At 45.8% G+C, this 20,836-nt stretch overlaps 1 protein-coding gene across 1 annotated transcript in view; it reads right to left on the reverse strand.

Moving 5' to 3' along the window:
- Window positions 1–2,487: 2,487 nt before the first annotated feature.
- Apcdd1 (APC down-regulated 1) overlaps window positions 2,488–20,836 on the reverse strand; it is a 31,473-nt gene continuing 13,124 nt past the window's right edge. Inside the window, exons 3-5 of the mRNA XM_027402768.2 lie at window positions 18,262–18,793; window positions 6,233–6,554; window positions 2,488–4,714 (exon numbers count right to left, since the gene is read on the reverse strand). Of these exons, the coding sequence (XP_027258569.1) occupies window positions 4,269–4,714; window positions 6,233–6,554; window positions 18,262–18,793 (1,300 nt within the window). The 3' untranslated portion in view covers window positions 2,488–4,268. The remainder of the gene's footprint in view (window positions 4,715–6,232; window positions 6,555–18,261; window positions 18,794–20,836) is intronic.

A 20,836-nucleotide genomic window follows, 5' to 3' on the forward strand; every position in this document is an offset into this window, starting at 1 on the left:
GGCTCCCTACGTCTGACTAGATTCCTTTGTGGTTTTCTGAGTCCCAGTGCTATGTGCCTAGAAACTTGTAGGGATTTGATGTATAATTCAAAATAAAAACATTGCAAGGTCCGTGTGGACTACCATGATTCATGCATTCAGGATATGATGAAAGAGATGATGCGGTACCAGCCGTTTCTTTAACTGAAGCTTCTCCCTCAACCAGAAGCCACACCGGCTGTTTCTGCAGGCCATCATGGACATTCAGGAATGCCAACAAGACTAGTTGTATCTCTTTATGTTGGCCCCTGCTGAGTTGCCCCATGTCTGAGAAAACAGACCCTTCGATCTGTGGTGCATGAAAGGGAGACTCCAACAGTTTCCTTTTTGAGCTGGGGTGGGGGCAATTTAAATTTTAGAGTTTGAAATCTTGATTACATCCAAATTATACTGTCAACTCAAGGGGCTGTTTTCTGACACTTCCCAGCATGCTCCACAGTAAGCAAAAAAGCCTGGTGCCATGCTTGGATTGTGTCTTGCTGAATTTATGATTGGCAACCCCAATTCCTCAGTGTGGCAGGGTTGGGGTGTAGGGGTCAACGGTGGAGACATAATGAATGGACTGACCCTGTTTTTGTCAGGTCTCAATCTCATGGAACCGGATTTGTTGCTAGGAGAACAGGTTGGATAAAGCAAGCCCACCCTCATGCTTTGTCTTGAATGCTGCTTGCTGCCAAGTTGGAGCTGCAGGGGGCCCTCTAAGATTCAGCTGTCTGATCTCAGACTTCCCATTCCCCGGAAAGGCAAGCCAAAATAAACCTGCATTCTTTGCAAATCATCCAATCTCGTGTTCTATTACAGCAATGGCCTAAAGCCTAGTTGCAGCTGACCAGTGAGGTCTGCAAGAACCTTCCATGATTTATGACTTTCCCCAGATCTAGAATTTACAAGCAGAATTACCCGACACTGACTGAGAGGGAGACTTGCCAGGTCCTGAACACTTATCTATGGTGTACTTCAAACTTGCTATATAAATGGAATATTCTAGAGTCAGGTCATACCTTCCTCAGAAGGCATCTTGTTTGAAGCCAGGCACAACAGAACTGGCCTGTCATCCCAGCACTTAGAGGATGGAGGCTGAAGGAGCATGAATTCAAGGACAACCTGGGATACATAGTATGGCCCTGTCTTAAACGAAATGGAAGCTGGAGGATAAAACCACAGCTCCAGGGAATCTCTCCACACTCTGCGGGCACCTGTACTCACATGCACACATATCTACCTGCTCCATCACATATACATTATTAAAACAAGGCAAAATCTAATAAAGAAGCAAACAGATGACCTTGGTCTTGACTTGTTATTTCTGACCCTTAAGCCTGGATGCCCTAGAAATCCATTACGGATTCAAGGTCACCGGAAATGGCATCAAGATCACTGTGGTCTGATAAGACACAGGGAGTTATTTCATTTTTTTTTTTTTTTTGTACCTGTTGAGGTTTGCTATGTTGCCAAGTATGTGGTTGATTTTATAGAAAGTTCCATGTGGTTCTGAGAAGAAGGTAAATTGTTTTGTATTTGGATGGAATGTTCTATAGATATCTGTTAAGTCTAATTGCGCCATAACTTCTATTAGTTCCCTTGTTTCTTTGTTAAGTTTCTGTCTTTGTTTAATGTCTGGAGATCTACACAGATGACACCTGCTAACAATCTAAGCAACAGAGGAGAGGCTACCTTAAATGCTCTCCCCCAATAATGAGATTGATGACTGACTTATATGCCACCCGATAGCCCTCATCCAGCAGCTGGTGGAAGTAGAAGCAGACACCCACAACTAATCATGGAACTGAACTGGAATCCAGTTGCAGAGAAGAATGAGTGATGGGCAAAGGGGTCCAGACCAGGCTGGTGAAACCCACAGAAACAGCTGACCTGAACATCAGAGAGTTCTTTGTCCCCAGATTGATAGCTGAGATACCAGCATGGGACTGATTCAGACCCCAGGAATATGGGTTTCAGTGAGGAAACCTTGGAAATCTACAGGACCTCCAGTAGTGGTTCAGTACTTATCCCTAGCAAAGGTGTGGACCTTGGGAGCCCAATCAACATAGAGGGATACTCCCTGAGCCAAAACACATGGGTGTGGGCCTAGGCCCAATCCCAAAGGATACTATAGACTCTGATGACACCCTATGGAAGGCCTCCCTGGGGAGAAGAAAGGATATGTGATAGGTAGGATGTTATTTGAGGGGGGTAGTAGGGGAGGAGGGGAGGGAGTGGGAACTGGGATTGACATGTAAAACAATCTTGTTTCTAATTCAAATTTAAAAAAAAAAGGAAAAAGAAAAAGATCACTGTGGATCACATACCTTAGTCTAGAGATACTATTGAAGCGAATATGATATAACCAATCTGAGATAAATGCACATGGGAAACATAGCGACACACTTTAGTGTGCTGGTGAATCATGAATAAATGGCTATTATTTCTCTGTAAAGATTATATTACATCAGAAAGTGATCACACAAACTTCATCATGAGTACACTGCATATGTGCTAATATCTATGCATCTGGGGTGGTATATGGAGCATACTGTTAAGAAGTAGAAATAGGTTGGGTCTAGAAGGAAGGCAATGAACCAAATGGCTGTAAACCCAAACCCTGGTCAATCCGTCAAGTGTGTCTTAGAGTCAGTACAGGTTTTCACTTTGAGAACAGTATCAATATTAATTAAATCAACAAATAAGACATATTTCTTCGCGGGATTCCTTCCAAATTCTTTGTTTATTAAACTTAGTAGACATTAAGTTAGTATTTTCCTTTTGGATAACCCCCCTCAAGTATGCACCATGACTTAAAATATAATCTAATTATAAAGCACTCTGGTACTCCATGCCATCACTATAACTTAACACCACACGGAACATTACTGCTTCATAAACTGGATTCTTAAATACATGACAGGTGCTTCTCCTGGATTGTGGTCTCTGTGTCTGCTTTCAGTCACAACTAGGTTTCTTGTTTCTCACGGCTTGCCTGCATGGGTCTGTGAGAGCAAGAGCATGTGGTGTTTCTAACACCGGTTGCAAGAACACAAAGGAATGGGCAGCCATCCCCTCCTCCTTCCTAAGGACTGTGAAGCAGCTAGCCCTGAATAAGATGGCTCTGGAACTCACAGCTGGGGCAGAACCAAGTAAATGCAGAGAGGAAGCCACATCAAGCCAGTATCACAGAGTGACTTCTCACAAGGACTCTGTTGCACGGAGATGGCCTCTAGCAGAGTGGGTCCCCAGTGTGCATGAGTCCCACCCAGGCCTCTCTCACCAGGAAGCCACTGGAGCACTGAAAAGCTCTGTCTCTGTGTATATGAAGATGGCAGGGTAGAGGTGGGGTTCTTCTCCCCACCCCAACCACAGTGTGAGCCAGGACACGGGTGCCTCACGTGGAGAAAACTGCCACAGATCTCCTTATCGCTCCTGTAGCTCTTACCACACCATAGCTGCCGTCAGCACTGCTGCTCCTGACTGCCTAGAATAACAGGCCTTTCTGAATTTCCCAACTGGACCAGTCAACTCTGAGGGTTAAGCAGTAGGCTATAACCTGTATCACCAAACCAAGTATACAGCACACATCTTTGCTCAACAAGTGAAAACCAGTGCTAGGAAACCCAATTTAAATTTCTTTGAGGCATTACAGATACACCTTTCAACCCAACATTTCTGAAAGTGTGGATTGGCATTAAGGCGGGAACAATGACTTAGCTGAACCTTGCGTCTTCTCTTAGGTACATATCAATACCCATATCATTTCTGTATTAATATACTACAGGGTCTTGATGGTGGTCCCAAGCCAACTCTTCACTGGATTCCAGTGTGGAAAACTTGGGGTACGAAAGGGGTTTGGAGAAATAAGAGAAGTGATGGCAGAGAAAGCTGGAGCTTGACATTTTTATCTTCAAAGCTCAGCCCAGAGATACATACAGGACTGGGAGGACAGAGGTAAGAAGCCAGCTGCCACCCTTGCTGCCACCCCTAAAGCCACTAGCTCCAACTCTCTGCAGACTTAAAGTGCAATCACTGCTATGAAGTTCTCAGGCCAGGGATCAGGCTGGAAGAAATTCAAAGCTGAAACTTCAAACACACTGCTCATGACTCAGAGGCTGGAAGAGGGGACAAGGGAAAGGCAATGGCAGATGTCAGGCATTCAAGTGCATCAAAAGAATCAATGTCCTTTCTCTGTGGGAAGAAGAGTCATAAATGGTAAAGAGTCTTGGTTTAGCAAATGTCTTCTATCGGAGGATACTCCAATGTGGTAGAGTCCAAAGGCAGGCAAAGGCAGTAAGCAATAGGGGCCCAGCTGTCCTCCCTGCTGCCCTGCCAAACAGATGGGCTCGACTGTCTTCCAAGTCTTCAGCTCTTGGTGAGGAAGAGGCACACTGGACCAAGGGCATCTGGTAGGATGTTGCCCTCTTCTCAGGCCTGTCTGGGCTGGAGCCATCACTGGGCCTCTGGCCATTGAACAGTAGGTAGCGGCCCCGGGCATCTTGCTCCATTTTGAAGATCTCATATTCCGTGTGAGGTAGTTTGATGCCCAGAGCCACACAGCCATTGGTGTGTGTCACGTCCTGTTGGATCCCCACTTGCCAGGAGCCCTCAGCCCCACACTCGTTCCCACTGAAGACATTGAGGAGGGAAGCTGTGGCAGCATCCATGGGAGTGACCTTCATGTGATTCACTGTGGAAAAAAGAGATGTCCATGACTCTAGGGAGACAACTTGGGGGAGGGGACAGAAACTTCCAGCAAACAAAGCTTTCTTTTTAAAACACAACCTGATTGCTTGCCTAGCTGACCACAGTAATCACAAGAACAGGCTCTGGTAGGAAGTTTCATATGCTGATCTGAATGGTGGTCATACTGAATAGAGCCAGTCAGCTCATGGTATCACACATTCTGCAGCCACAACTTAACTACACATCTTCATGGTCCTACACTAGGTATCAGGAGTGATCTAGAAATGGTGTAAAGTACAAGGAGTGTGTACACAGGTTTTGTCATCATTTTACAGAAAGGGCTAGAGCAACTTTGGATTTTGGTGTCTTCAAGGAGTCCTGGAATTAATTCCCCATGAATACGAAGTGATGGCAGTATACTGCAGTTGTGGTCAGAAAACATGGGTGACATTTGGTGAGCCCAGTTTGCAGCTGATCACATCCGTGAGTGTGAAATACAACTATCCCAGCTTTCCTCCAAAGTGCTCTTTGGGACAAATGACTCCCCTAAAATGTTCAATAAAACTCAAATTTTATTTTTATGAAAAAGATCTTGAAGTACCCAAAAGATTTCACATCAAATATGTATATGAATTAACATTTTCACAGATTAATATGGGTCTATCAGCTGGGCATCTAAATGCAATTAGGTTAATTAGGTTGCAAACAAAAAAAATATGAAGAAAATACAAGCCCCAGACTTGGGGGATCCTTGGGGTCCTCCTAAAGTCTACACTTTGCATATAACAAGGTGGAATTTGGGGTCAGCAGATGGAATTTTCTTGGTTAAGTTTACAAGGCCCATGTATAAGAGCATAGTTCCTTAGTCAAAGGAGGGTGGCTATGATCAGGGCTTCCTTGAGGCAAACACAGACATCTCATACTAACTGAACTCCAATGCTACACTGGAGTGGCCAACCAGTGACCCAGCTACTCTCATTATTTGGTATTATTTGGTATTACACAGGGTTGATAACCACCTACTGACATTCAAGCTCCAGATCCCAGCTTCTTTACTTGGGTGAGTGGTGCACAGCATGAACTTTCCCCCATGATGCTCTTGGATTTAAGCCTGGGGCAAGCTCTTGTGTGCAGCCCCAGCTCATATTGTAAGTAACAACTCTGAGCATCAGGAGATAATCAGACACCTGCTCCATATTCCTTGTTTACGAAAAATAACCAGTACACAGTAAGCCTGATGCTACTAGAGAGGTTAGGTTTCATTGCAGTAGCATTCTTGACTTACATTACAGTGCCCATGTGATGCCTTGGTCCCATTGTTCCTGAGTGTCATATGGATGGCAGGTACTAGCCTGTTCTGAGCAGAAAGGAGCTCAAATGTTATTTACAAGGATGCTTTGAGGAAGTCCTAATTCTAACTTCATCCCCAGCATCTCAAGCAGTCTCTGAGGTTCTGCCCTAACTGAAATGTTCCAGAGATGCTCTTGAGCTGTGCTGTGAAAAGTAGAGGCAGTAGACTTACCTTTAAACACAAACTCCGTGCCACCCATGACCCTTGAGGAGAGCACACCGCGGCTGTAGCGGCCTCGAGCATAGATGGTGAATGTCGGGTGTTTGCAGACAGGGTCCGAGTAGTGGTAGTAGTGCCCTTCCCAGGTGTTGTTGTTGTCATGGAAGATGAAGTGGCGGGTGAGAAAGAGGACTTCGGGGCGTACCTCACAGCGCTGGCTCACCCATTCCCCATGTAGGCCAATGGTCAGGTCAGCCTTGGGGGGCAGGATAGGAGGGTGGTGTTCGTCGGAGCGATAAATGATCCGGCAGGCTATGCAGGCATGGTTGTGGTTCTGAAGCAAAGAAACAACGACATTTGGAGACTTTAGTTTTCCCATGAGCTCAGTATGCATGTATATCCCTCAAAATGGGAGGTTCACCAAGGTTAGACTGGACACTCAGGACACCATCACTTAACCCCCAAAACAAATGGAGCCAGAGAGTGGAGCATGGGGTGTATCCGAATATATACTCACCCCAGTCCAGCTGTCATAGGACAGCCTGCCTTAATGTCTGTTATGGCATGGACTCTTTAGATCCTGTTTGGGTTTCAGACCATAGGCTGGTGCTCAATTTTGAAAAGGAAGGAAGGTAATGCCTCACATTCCAGAGGATTTGTGTGGGTGAGGATGTGGAGAAACCCCAATTATTTACCCTGTCTGCAGGAATGGTACAGTCTTCATTGACAAAGTGGTTTGGTTCCTCAAAAGCTTAAACCTAGTATTGCTGTGTGAATCCAGCTTTTGCCATGCTAAATACACATCCAGAAGAATTCAAAGCAAGGGCTTTGACCCACAATAGCCAAAAGGAAAGCAATCTGACTGCACAGCCACAAATGAATGGTGAAGCATATATGATGGCAGAAAATTCGGCTTTGAGAGAGAGGGTGCTGTGCACAGAATACAACACGATGAACCTTGAGGACATGGTGCTAAATGAAAGAAGCCAGTCATGCAGACATACACAGTGTTCAATTCCATTCACTTGGGAGACATGGACTAGTGAAATCTAGAGACGGGAGGTAGCAGGGTGACTTTGAGGGACGAGAAGGGAGGTAGAGATGGAGAGGCCAGGTATAATCGGCAGAACTTCAGTTTTTTTATAGTCTAGCATTCTAGATATGAACAGTGGTGAAGGCTGTTCAATATTATGCATGTTACTCATGCAATTTAACTGTACCCTTAAAATGGGTACCCATGAAGCAGATTTATGAGTATATTTCAGCACAATTATATTTTTAAATAATTTTAAAACATTTTTATTTATTGATATTTTATCTCTGAGGGCTCTGCATGTAGGCCTGCATGCCAGAAGAGGACATCAGATCCTATTGTAGATGGTTGTGAGCCACCACGTGTGTTTGCTGGGAATTGAACTCAGGACCTCTGGAAGAGCAGCCAGTGCTCTTAACCACTGAGCCATCTCTCCAACCCCACAATTAAAATTTTAAAGGAAGAAACTGCAAAATACACTAAGGAAAACAGAGCTGTGACTGTAGATGAGAGGAATCGCTGGGTCCCTTTGATAAAGTGAATGCAGGAGGTAGAGGAAGCAGATAGAAGGGGGTGGGGAGAACTCTGGGGTGTGTGCACAGGCTGTCCATGAGTGCCCAGAACCCAAGGTTCAGAGATTCTTAGCTCTTGAAATGCTTTCTTTTCCAACTTTCTGCAGCCTGAGGTCCACAGTAAAGCATGCTCTTACTTTCAGGAGGCACACCTTGTGGAGTGTTTTTGCTTGGTGCCCATATCATAGATGTCAACTCTGATTACCCTGCTTGTCTTTAGAGCTGGCAACCAAAACCTCTGGTTGTCAGTCAGTATTGGCCCTAGGCACAGCACCATGAGCCTGGCACCTACTGACCCACAGGATAACTTTAACCCAGGGTCTTCTCCATGTTTGTATTCCTCCAAGTCAGTACAAGGCCCAAGGGGTGAACAGAGCATGGACTACAGCCTTTGATCTCAGCCCTCTAATCATGGAGGCACACCTCACTAGGACCTGCAGCCCCACTCTCCCAGCCTATATGTGTCCTGGTCCACAGTCACACCTTCACCCCTCCCAGGGAAGGGAAATACTTCTCAGCATTTTTCTTGAAGTCAAAAATTCACCTCCTTCACCAACGTATGCTTGTTGCCCTCATACAAGTGACTTGGCAATGGTGACAAGCTTGCCTTTCTGGAAGACTGTGGTAAGGGTTGGAGGCCAGGTGGCTGCCACCTGCCTCTTCCACATCCCCATTAAGGGAGAACCCTGTCTTCACTTGATCCTCTTTAACCATTAATGACCTTAGTTACAACTTATAGTAGAGAATGCTTACTTTGTCCCTGTGATGTGTGGCTTGTACATCGTGAGATAACTAGGGGTGCAGAGTTAAGGAGAAGGCCAAGTGGTCCCTGACTCAGGGTCCAGGTGCATTTGCTGGCCTGGGCTTCCTGCAGAGGACCTTTAGGCACACGGGAGAATACAAACTGAGTTCCAGCCTGTGACCAGCTGACCAGAGGGAGACAACAAGTAAGTACACAGCCCATTGGAACCAGTGTTGATTTAGAGCAGATAAGGGCGGCTCTCACCAGATCCTGAAGGCTTAAGCCAGCCCCACTGCCTGCCTCACAGCTGGTGGCCATGACAAGTTACTCATTTCCCTCTGCTTCAACTTCCTCACTTATATAGTGGTCACTGTTGTACACACTTGCATAACTGCTGCAGGAGAGAACTGGTAGAGCAAGGCGGTTCCCACTCAGTGCCCACACTTGAGGAGACCAAGGCAATTATGTCTCCCTGCATGTGACACAGTCCTCTGGTAGGGAGGAAAGTACAAACTGAAGTGAAGGAGAAACCCCGTCCTGATCTCTGACAGGCTGTGTCCTCTCAGTAAGCTGCCAGTAGGTAAAGGTTCCACAGCTTTCACCCTCATTGGGTTGTTCTAATTTTTAAAGGCCAGGATGGAATGTTCACTTGGTGTCTATAACAAGGTACACCCTGGGGCTCCTACACAGAGCAGAGTATGCTAGAATTAGCATGAAGCTGATTCGTAATAATACCGAGGCCCTGTCCAAGCATGATGGTCCAAAGCACCTGCAGGTGGCCTGCCACATTCCAGAAAGAGGAGGAATCAGAAGCTGATGTTCAGTCAGGGTCAGAATACGGACCCACAGTGTCCTCAGTGGTCCACAGGGAGCTGGGTCCCCTCCCTGCTGACAACTCCACAGCAAAGGTGCTCGCTGCTGTGGAGGTCCTACAAGGTTCTGAATCACTGTCTTTCATCCATCCCAACCTCCACTGCTTCTCCATCCCACCTTGCACAACATGAATTTCTATATCTACTGGAAATTTAGGAACATCCACTGTGCCTCCTTTCATTTCTGGCCTTTCTAGGAAGTTAAGTCTCAATCTCCGAAAAGATACGCTTTCTGCTTCGGCAGCAGTGTTGGTTCAGGGAAAGCACAATGCTGATTGAAAAATATTAAAGACCAATGCTTTTTAGTTCAAAAGGAAAAGGCTGGGTGAGAGGAGGGCACAGCTGTCACCCAGGCTGTTCCATTGTGGCGCCATAAGTGGTAGGTTGGATGTTAATGAGGAGCACTTCTTTAAGAAGAGGAGGCAGGAGTCCAGAACTCCAAAAGGATTCAGCTGGCCTATGGTCCCTCAGATGAATGGTGCCTCTGAGATAAAGGGTTTCAATTAGGCAGAAGGAAAAAGCAGGCTGTGCAAGCGGGCCTATGGGATCCAGGTTCATATGCAGTGACTGGAAGGAACCTGGCTCTTAGGCACTAGTATTACCAACTTCGTATACTGGTTGTTTTTGTTTGATTGTGCCTTTTTTAAAAAGGCTACAGAACCAATCATCCTAGTAAATTTTAAGTGCAAAGTTCTGCGGCATTAAGTCACATGGTTAGGTGGCCATTACCACTGTCTATCTCTAGAACCTTCTCATCTGCCCTAACTGAAATGAACTTCCATCTACACTCCCTCCTTTCTTAGTCCCTGGCAATCATCCTTCTACTCTCTGTCTTTGAGTATGACTAAGAACCTCCTAGAAGGAGACTCATGCACTATTTGCCATTTTGTGACATTAGCAAATGTAATCTAGGTCCACCCATGTTGTAGCATGTTTCAGAAAGCCCTTCCGTTTTAAGGCCTAATAACTTCATTCAGAGACACACTCTGCAGATCAGTTACTCTGTTTGTAGACACTTAGACTGCTTCCCACCTTTTCACTGCTGGGAATAATGCCATGAGCAAGGCTGAATGACAATGTATTTGCATTTCTCTTCCAATATTTTCGAGTATACACCTAGATGTAAAATAGCTCCAGCATTTGGTGATCCAGTGTTTACTTTTCGGAGGAACAAGCCTGTGTCCCACAGTAGTTGCACCATGGACATTTCTATCAGCAAACTACAAGAGTTCCAATTCCCCACATCCTTGCCAACATTTATTTTCCACTTTTTACCCCCCTTTGCTAACAGCTGTCCCAATGGACGATTTGGTATCCTATTGTGGTTTAAATTTATACTTCCTTAAGGATTTGAAAAAGTGCATACCTGTTATTTGTATGATTTCTTTAGAGGAAGGTCTGTTTTGCCCACCCCCATCCTTTTTGGAACAACTTTGCAGTTACCATTAAGCAACCAAAGATGTCATAAGCAGAGGGTGTTTTTGGCCTCCGTAGACAAGGTCAACAAGGTGCCAGTGTTAGTCATGGGTGTGTTAGGAGATACTCCTGTTTGTGAATTAAGCTTTAAAACTTGTTTTCTTACATTCTTATACTCTTTGGAATGACTAAAAATTAGAGGGACCTATAGCAATAACTTCACAGAATCAGGGCACAAAGCCTGCATGTTGTATTGCTCTACAGCTCCTTTTCTAGGGCAGTTTAATGAGAGAGCTTTTATAGATGAGCGGATGAGAACTGCATATGGAGATTTTCCAATGAAAGTTGATTTGCTCCACTGAATAGCATTTGCTCTACACTTGACAAATGTCCTCTCCTCAGCTCACCAACTGGGCTGTGTACAGCTCCATTTCCCTCCATGTTAGAAAGGGCTATTTAAAGTCAGGGTTTCTGGATACACGTGATTTGAAGGTTTAAATCAGAGGAGCCAGGAGGTGTTTACTTGCTGCAGTTCTTTACACCCACTATAAAAAGCTTTAATCTGGGGATCCAGGGTGCAGTGGAGAGGCAGAGTACTTGTCTGGCATGTAAGTGACTCTGGGTTCCACTCTGTATCAGGCCTGGGGTATAGACTTAGCTCAAGAGCATTGGAGCTAGAAATAAGCATCATACAAGTGTCCTCTGAAGAGAAGAACTGGTGTTAAAAATGGAAATTGACCTTGCAGTTCCCAAGTACACAAACACAGCATTGCTGTTAGGGAGGGAGCAGGATGTGCCTGGTCAGCACACTGTTCCTGGGCAGCAGGTTCAAGAACTGCAGCAGCCCTTAAGGAGATGGGATTCGGAGGCCTTCAAGCACATCTTCTTAAGCTTTCTACCCTCCCAGTGAGAACATCGGCATAGCTCCCAGCCTAGGTAACCAAGGTGCAGAGAGGAAATAACCTAGGCCAAATGACCTTACGAACTTGGGCCTCTAATTTGGTTGTGAGGCTTGTGGAATGCTGCCTTCATCTTCTCTTAGGCTTAAGCTTCTGCAAGCAGCAAATGTCCCCTCAACAAGGACTACAACCCCATGGAAAAGGGCTCTAGGGCTGATGACTGATAGGGGCTCTTCAGGCTTCTCCTGTTTCCTGCCAACATTTATTTCGGGAGGGTTGGTCAACAGCATCTGCTGACAGTGCCCACTTGTTTCCATGGACTTCCCAGAATGGAAGAAATTACTTGAGAAGATCTTGTGAAAGATCAATTAAAGTAGCAGACTGGACAAAGCACAAGTCTTCAAAGCAGCAGTTTGGCTAAATGTTTTGTTCAACGAGAGAAATGGGAGTAGATGATGGAAACTTCCTTTCCTAGGGCTCTGCTCCATTGGATAAAAGAAAAAAGTATTCATGGTTCTCATACAGAATAGCCATAAATAAGCCACAGTAGCCATAAGCCTACGATTCTGCTAACAATGGCAATTTGCAGTGTGCTGGGTAACATTTCTGTTGCAGACAAGAGAATGTGAGCATCTGTCCAGGCATTAGTCCTTTCAGGCCAAGGCCAGAGAGCTCCCCCTCACCCAGCAGAATACTACTGGGCCTGATAAGGCTCCCGATGGACAGACTGATAGACAAAGCTGTCACAAGATATGTAAGGAGCTGAATAATGGAAGTCACATTTATCCATGTGGAGAGATGCTACCTGTGTGTGTGTGTGTGTGGGGGCATTTGTAATATGCTTCCTGGGTCTAGATTAAGAGTCAGGGATATGATATGGTCAGGTGATAAGGACACTTACCACCCAGCTCTGAAATTCTGTATGTGTGCACACACATGAAATAAATAAATGTAAGGAATAAATTTAGATCCAGACTCAGGTAACATAAGTCCCCTGGTTCGTTTCGATCCCTTAAAGGGGCCAAGATGAAGCCATTGTCCACAGAGGAAGCTTCTTCGCCTGCTCCCCCTCCTCTCTCTCTTAGCTGCTCAGACATACTTTTCAAATGGCCAATTTCCTGCTTCTTGGGGGTTTCACTCTGGCCTCTCTGTGTTCTTGCCTTTTAAGGGATGAAATGTTTACCGCTTGCATTGTCCCTGACAACAAATCTTTCCTAGCCTGCTAACTCCTTAAATAACGCAACAACCCTGCATGCCTGTTTGTCTGCCAAAAATCTTCCGGAGGAGTCAAGAAATAACAAGATCATATCGGCAATCGGGGCACAGCAACCGTGCTGCAGCACAGCCACGGTGTGACATGTCAAACCAAGCAAGGAACCCCAACGGCCAGCTCTCTGTCTGCATATCCCATGAAGCATCTGCTGCCTAGTGAACACCTTGGCCCAGCAGTGGGAAGAACTTTCTTTAGGAAAATCTACCTAAGAATGGCCTGGGGAACTATCTCAGGTCATGATTCTCCAAATCTGAGGCCTTGTACCACCACATCCATCTCCCATCATCCCTGCGATGCCCTTCCCTTTCCTTTTCCAACTCTGGCAGAAGAGAAAGCACACTGGGTCCCCTTCCACAAGCACCTGGCTCCTTCGCTGAGCCAGTGTCCTGTCTTCTTACCCAGGAATCTCACAGCATATATTCAAGGAGCTTACAACCAACCTAGCCTGCAGCAGCAATGGGCCGAAAAAGCCTACTGCCCACAGAGCATGCTCTGGGCCCTCTGATGTCATCAATACCAGGAAGTTCCACAGACCACCTACCTGTCCTTTTCACACACAGTCAGCTCACTCCATGCATGGGCTTTTATCTGAGGATCCATCCAAATACTGACCAAAATACCGATGGGGGAAACACTGCACTCGCACTAAACTTACAAGTGTGTCTGCTTGCTGAATCCAGAGGGATACAGCTTACCATCCGTTTACAAAGAATCACATTGTCTCAGATACTATAAGTCCGATAGTGATGGTTTCAAAGCTTCCATGCACACACTACACCATGTCACAGGATTTGAGCTGTCTTCTGATGTCTGTGGGGGGGTCTTGAAACCAATGCCATGTAGACAAAAGCCAACACCTTGTAGAAAGCCACTATTCTCGAATGAAGCTGAATTACAAACAGATACTGTTTTCCCAGTCTGGTTTCTGTAGAACTGGAGAGTGTGTCAGGGATCTGGCCTTTTTCTTCTACTGTGGGGGTCAGGTGTTGTGAAGGCCTGATGTTGTCCTCCCTCCCACCCCCAGGCAGCAGTGTGGTCAGAATATTTAAGACACACAATGCCTGTGGGTTGCTTTTAGACAGCCCCTTAGATTTACAATCCTGTGGATGAATCATGGAGGATTCTGGAGAATGATCAATCCCACCTGCTTCAAACTCTTACCATTTCTAAGGCTTCTGGTGATTATTTGCTTTTAATAACCACATGAGTCTATCAATGCACTTGAACTTGGGTGTACACACCAACTACATGGCTCTAGTGAGTCAAGGCAGAGGGTGGCGCTGTGCTGGGGTTAAACTCCCACTCAGAGCATCTTTGTAGGGGTTATTTTAGGCCATCTTGATTTTTCTTAATGAAGAGTAGCCAATTTCCAGCTGAAAGAACTCCCCGCACACCTGAGTCTGCAAACAGCACTTATTTGCCAGAGGACTCAGAGCCTCACAGCAAAGCTGTTTAAAGCCTAGAAAAACAAGTTGACTTGAAGTTTCTATTTTTACATGGTATCCTGTTTCCACAGGGGCTAAGACTAGTGGTTTCAAACTCAATTTAGCATTAAACTAATTTTCAGGCAGGTCTCCATGGACCAGCAATTAGGGGGAGGCAAAGAGTTCAAAGCTAGAGATTCTAGGCCCCCCTGCATAGACATGTGTATACTCTTTGAAGACACTCATTCCGGGTTGCTTCCTGTCCTGGGCCAGACAGCCACAACCAGCCCAGACAACCTGCTGCTGGAATGTCCCTTGGGCACAAGCAACTGGGCTTTACCATGTCCAGCGTCTAGAAAGATTCTGGCCAAGTCCATTCACTCTTTCTCCTAGCTGTCTTAGGGAAGGATGTAAAAACTTCCTGAGGGGCATCTCACTGTGCACAGAGGCCAAGAGGCCCAAGGCAAGAGACAACAAGAGAAGAATGGGTCCTTTCAGCAGCTCAAGCCTGAGGCTTTTCACAGCCTTGCAACCTTCCTTACAGCCACAGTGGTCCCACAGCATATAAGTCTCTGGGCCCAGGGAAGCCTAAGCCTTCCCTCTCAGTGCACTACAGCTTTATCCACAACTTCACCACTCCTGAGACTCCTAGCAGGGCTTTATCTTGAATTATAATTTTGTGTGGCAATGGTGTTTAGGTTCTACAAGACCATGGTACAAATTACAGAAGGCACCTAAAGGAAACCTCAGTCTCAACACCTCCATCTTTCTTCAGAATTCATTGCTATTTTCCCCTAACTCACACCCTCTGCTCCTCCCTTTCTCCAATTATGAGTCTCATACAAATGAGATGACCTTAAACATGCCAGTTTCCTCCTTCCTTAGCCCTTTTATGAAGTATATTCTGGATAAACATCACTTCCTCAATTCTTTCCACCCTTCATGTTTCTAGAATCTTGGACCCAGACCTGGGGTTTGGAGAGTCTGATTCTTGAGAATTTGGACAAATTCTCTCACAACTGCCTCATCAGAGAAGAGAGGAGAAGACAGGAGGAAACATCTCATGGCAGGCATCAGAGAGTGCTTATACATTCTCAGGCCTGGCCAGCAATCCTAATTTCTCCAGGAGCTGTCAGCCAGCAGGACTCCTTTCTCCAGCCCAAGGAGACAGGATAGACAGCATCCTTACAGTTCCTCCACTGCACAGGAGAGAAGTGTCAGGGCTCTAAGGGGTCAGGTAAAGCGTGCTTGACCCCAGCTGATGCCAGCAAGACAGCTGTGTTCTAGGACTGACTCCCATTTCCAAATTCCACATGCTTGCCAACTTATCCAGAGTTCAAGAAAAATCTTTTAACTCTTTAGAAATAAAGACTCCCCTAGAGAAGGTCAGTATCATGCCTGTCATTCTGAAATCCCATGCCAGGGCTGGATACCTGCTCTGAAGACACTCCTCCCCACCCCACTCCCAGGAGCCACAAGCCAGACAAGCCCTGACCAGGGAGGAGCACTGATTGAGGGAAGAGTCCTCTCCCAGCCTAGACTGTGGCCAGTAGGTAAGAGATTCATCCAGAGACTCCCACATGCTCTAGGCACAGCAGAGAAGGTAGGGGGAAGAGATTCAGGTAAGAAAGGTGGGGGAGGGGGACAGGAAACAAGAAACAATTCTCCTTCTTCTGGCATTTAAAAGGAGCTTAAGACATCAAAGAGCCTAAGTGGGCACATGCTGGCAAGGAAACAGAAGCGGGCCCTGGGCGTGCAAACAGTGGCATGAAGTCAGATGGGGGGCAGACACTCTACCCCTGATTCTACTCCTCACTACAGATGGGATAGGCTTTGTTCTTTGCGTCTGTCATTGTAAACTCATGTAATGGACCTTTATTGAATAATCATCTTTACAGAAACTGAAAAATCTGCCCTGGGTGCAAGGTGATGTCTTCTGGTGGGTCAGAGTCCCCAAGCCCATGTTTGGATTTCTATCATTCTCAAGATAATGCCTTATACTGTAGCTTAGGCTGGCCCTGGTACTCACTATCTGGCCACATAGCTGAGGAAGATCTCTCAGCTATCCTACCTCAGCCTCTTGAGGGCTAGGATTAGTCATGAGCCTACACATTCAGCACACAGCTGTTTTTCTGCTCATTGGTAAGTCCATGGAAGGGATGAAAAGGGTAACAATGGCTCTGCCTGCTTGGCAGATTGCCATTATGGTTTGGGGTAACAGAACGGGCACATGTTCCTGGTTAAGGTGGTGTTATGGACAACCAGGACCACTTACAGTCATGATAAATGGAAAGCCAGTTAGTTTTCACTCAAAGGACACCTCACATGTAGGTGTGAAATCCCCTTCCCTGCCTCCATGTCTGATCCAATTCTAAGCAAGATGCTGAGGACCTGTGACACTCAGTGCAGAGTATAGGTGATGCTACCAGCCAGCCAGGACTCAGAACTGGAAGCCGGCAGCTTCACTTTTCTAAAAGACCTACTGAAGCCTGGCCTAGAAGCATACACTCAGCAGCAGGCAATGTCTTTACTACAGTGGCTCCAACACACTGAAGGAAAGGGCAGAGCTTCAGGCCCCTTGCTCATCACACTAAGAGGATAGCAACCTTTCCTCAACTGCAGGCTTCCCTTACCTCTTGGGTGCTTCTGAACACTAAGGGTGGAGCACAATGGAGCAGTCTCCTCTTCTGTATGGGAAGGAAGCTCAGGAAACCTGCTGAATCCTGCCAGTAAGTTGTCCATGCCAGTGTAGCATGACCTCCTGGACTTGGGGGCTCTGGTCCTCCCTGAGGCATCACCTTGCTCACAGGGCAGAGTGCTCAGTTTCAGTAAAGATGATTATTTAATAAAAGTCCATTATATGAGCTTACAATGACAGGTGAGAAGAAAGGTGGCACTGTGCCACCTCCAGCAGAGAAGTACCTGACACTTGATTAGTGATGAGTAAACTCAAATGAGTGCTATCAAGAAGACTTTAAACAATGAATAAAAATCAACTGGAGCTCAGTGTTTAGACCCACTGTTCCTTGCTCTGCCCCACCAAGGCCAACTGGCATGGCTGGCAGACACTTTAGAGTAAATCCCCTGACCACTCCAACAGGCTTGAATCTGTCTGCTCCTCCCAGCTCAGAGCTTCACAAATGTCTGAGTGGAAATGAATGAGTTATACACTGACTGACATGATTTGGAGCTTGGGGGAGGAGATACTTGTGAATTCCAAATATTACTAGAATATAACTCTAATAAAGAATGTTCTAAGGTTTAATTGCTGCATGCCCTCCTCAACCCCTCTTCTAATAACAGTGGCTTTCCAAGTCATTTAAGAAAATAGTAAGAACTCAGGTCTGGAAGGAAGAGATTTGGATTGAGTGTTGGCATTAAAACCATCAAGTGTATGGTGAAGGTACCTGTCTCCTGAGAACATTAGAGGGTCATGATGGCATGTCACAGGAGGTTTCCAGTGTGCTGCTGATGGGAGTCAGTTCCCAGCATGGTTGTCACGGTACCCCTTATGTTCCTCATGCTGTCCTCTAAGTTGTGAGGAGTTTCTGAGATGTGGGGAGTTATTTTTCACCAGCACTACAACTATTCCCCAGAACACAAAACAAGGGGGTGGCAACCCCAATTCCCAGCTACATGTCACTTCCCAGCTTTCCACACTTCTTTTGCTTTCCAGAAACACCTCCTCTATGAGGTAGAACTCTACATTCCTCAGGTCCCCTGGGATCTCTCTGACATGCCTCATGGGCCACCTGGTTTAGTTAAACAAGGAGATGCAGACTCTGTAAGACTCTGTGGCTAGGTGGGTACCTTAGCATTCTGCAGGGGAGGCTGGTAACTGGATGGCCGGTAGAACACCCTCTGGGTAGCATCAGTGTGGATGTCGCCCAGGAAGAGCTCCTCTACTAGATGGTCCAGGCTGTGGTGGGGATATTGCTTCTCTACACGGATGAGCTGCAGTTCATGCATGGCAAAGTTCACAGCCTTGGTACACTCATGGCTACTCTCCTCTTGCCACAGGTCATAGGCTATGTCCTGTACCCAGAGACTACCAGGAGCCAGGAAGCCTGGGCAAGTTCGATTCACCAGTCGGCTGAGTTGTTCAGCCACTGTCTCTGTATGGCAGATGACTTGGACGCCATGAAGCTGGTAGTCGGCCTCTGTGCCCCCACGGATGATCCAGGATGCTTGGCGCAGGCGGATCTTGCCTCGGATAATAAGTGTGTAGGTGGGATTTGTACAGCGGTTGCTGCCATAGTAAAACTGGTAGGCCTTGAAGGTGTTATTGTTGTAGAATCTATAAGATCTTGTGATGAACTCTGGCCCCGACCTCACTTCACAACTGTTGAAGAAAAGAGCAGGTAAATCTTGAGTGAATTCAATGGCATGTGGAAGAGAGTAAGGGTATGAAAAGTCATTGCAGTAAGAAGAACAATGCTGACCATGTCCTTTACAACTGTTCATCTATTGAAAGTTCACAACCTAGGCATCATGTATGATGACGATCCACATCTGACAAAACTGAGGCACAAGAAACACATACAAGTTACCAAAAGAAGCAAGTTCTAGAGCTTAACCATGAATCTAGGCTATGTAGCCTCCCCAACTGGCCTTAATAAATCTAATCTAAGACTTTGTCACTCTTTGTATGTGAGGAGAAACAGAGGCCTCACAGGGAAGTTACCTTCTCTCTGATAAGAGGGGACAAGTGTGCTGCTGGTCTATACAAGGAACGGCCACCTTGTAGACCAAAAAGATTTGTGAACACTTCAAATGATGGACCTTGTCTACGGTGGTATGAGATTTCCTTTGTTCTGAAATGGAATCTTGGAATAGCAGAAATGGAAGTTTGCCCTTCTAGTCATTCAAAATTACTATTCTCTTGGTGGGGAAAAATAAGAGGCAATTAAGTGGGTGCAAAGCTAACAGAGATACCAGGATTCCTTTGGTTTATGTTGGTTGACAAAGAGGAATTGTCCTTAGGTAAACGCTAGGCTCCCAAGCCAGAAACTTGTGACTACAGAGCTCGGTCTACAGAACACAATGATAACTATTATGGGGTCAGGGATATTTTCACATTGTTTGCCATCAATCCATATAGACATAGCAGAGCCTGTACCGGCGGAGAGAAGAGGTTCCTAGAATCACTCTGCCCAGAGTTTGTCTATGAAGCTGGTTAGACCCTGGCCTTTTCAGTTATAATTCTTAGCTCAACAGAATTCTACCTTTGCTCATAAAGAACTCTGAGATGTGCTGACAGTATGGCTAAATCAAGCAAGTGGGCACAGGTGCTTCTTAAAATTGTCAACAATTTAGATTTTGAGTTGGCAGACTGATGAGAAATAACCACTATTTAATATGGGTGATTTTGTTATGTAGATACATTCATTGATGTTGAATGATTCCTTGTAGGTATAAAACACATGGTTCCCTGAGCACTAGTCACTGGAGGCAGAAGAAAGAGGAAAAGGATTTTGGCCCAAAGCAACTGGAGTTTAGTGTGAGCTGTGACAGAGGTCAGTGGAGACAAATGTGGGAAGATCTCTTTCATTTTTTTCTCTTAATCTCAACATCAACAGCCTGTAGATTCTACCTCCTGAACTCAGTGTATCTCAGACCCAGCCATTTTTCCATTGCTCTCCCTCTCCCATCCTTTTCACTTAAGCCAACATCAGCTCAAGCCAAATGCGTGCAAAGGCTCTCAACAGTCACTCCCAGCTCATGGTTGCTCCCATACATTTGCCACAAAACAGCTGGAGTGCCCTTTAATGAAGCATGGTCCAGGCATGACACCATTCCATCACTTTTAAGTTTTCCTAGATTAGAAGACCTATTAGCCGGACACATACCTGTAGTCCCAGCTACTTCAGAGGCATAAGTAAGAGGATCACTTGAGCTTAGGAGTTCAAAGTTAGCCTGGGCAACACAATGAAATACTGTCTAAAAAAAAAAAAAAAAAACACAACAATAAGAAAAAGCCTTCGCCAGATCAACAACAATAACAAACTAACAAACCAACAAAAAATATTCTACAAGATAACTCAGAGCCACCGTGGGGGAGCTAGGTTGCTCTCCGTGGTGTGAGGGAATACCTCACCGTGGGGTGAGGTATTCAGGCTGGTCAGGTCATACTCTATATCTAACCACAACTTTGCTAGTTTCTCTACACAGATAACTCTTCTTTTAGGAAGAAATTAGACATTCAGGGCCCATCCTCACCCTAAAGTAAGGATCTCTCACATTCTCCTTCTGTGCCTGCTGTCATCCCATCCCTGCCTCTCTATATCCTTCTGAAAAAAATCTCTGTCAATAGGAACCAAGTCTGTTTGAGTCACCGATATATACACAAAATATACACACAACTTCTTGACCCATAGCAGCCACC

This window comes from Cricetulus griseus, chromosome 2, assembly GCF_003668045.3.
Source record: "Cricetulus griseus strain 17A/GY chromosome 2, alternate assembly CriGri-PICRH-1.0, whole genome shotgun sequence".
In the NCBI taxonomy this organism is placed as follows: domain Eukaryota; kingdom Metazoa; phylum Chordata; class Mammalia; order Rodentia; family Cricetidae; genus Cricetulus; species Cricetulus griseus.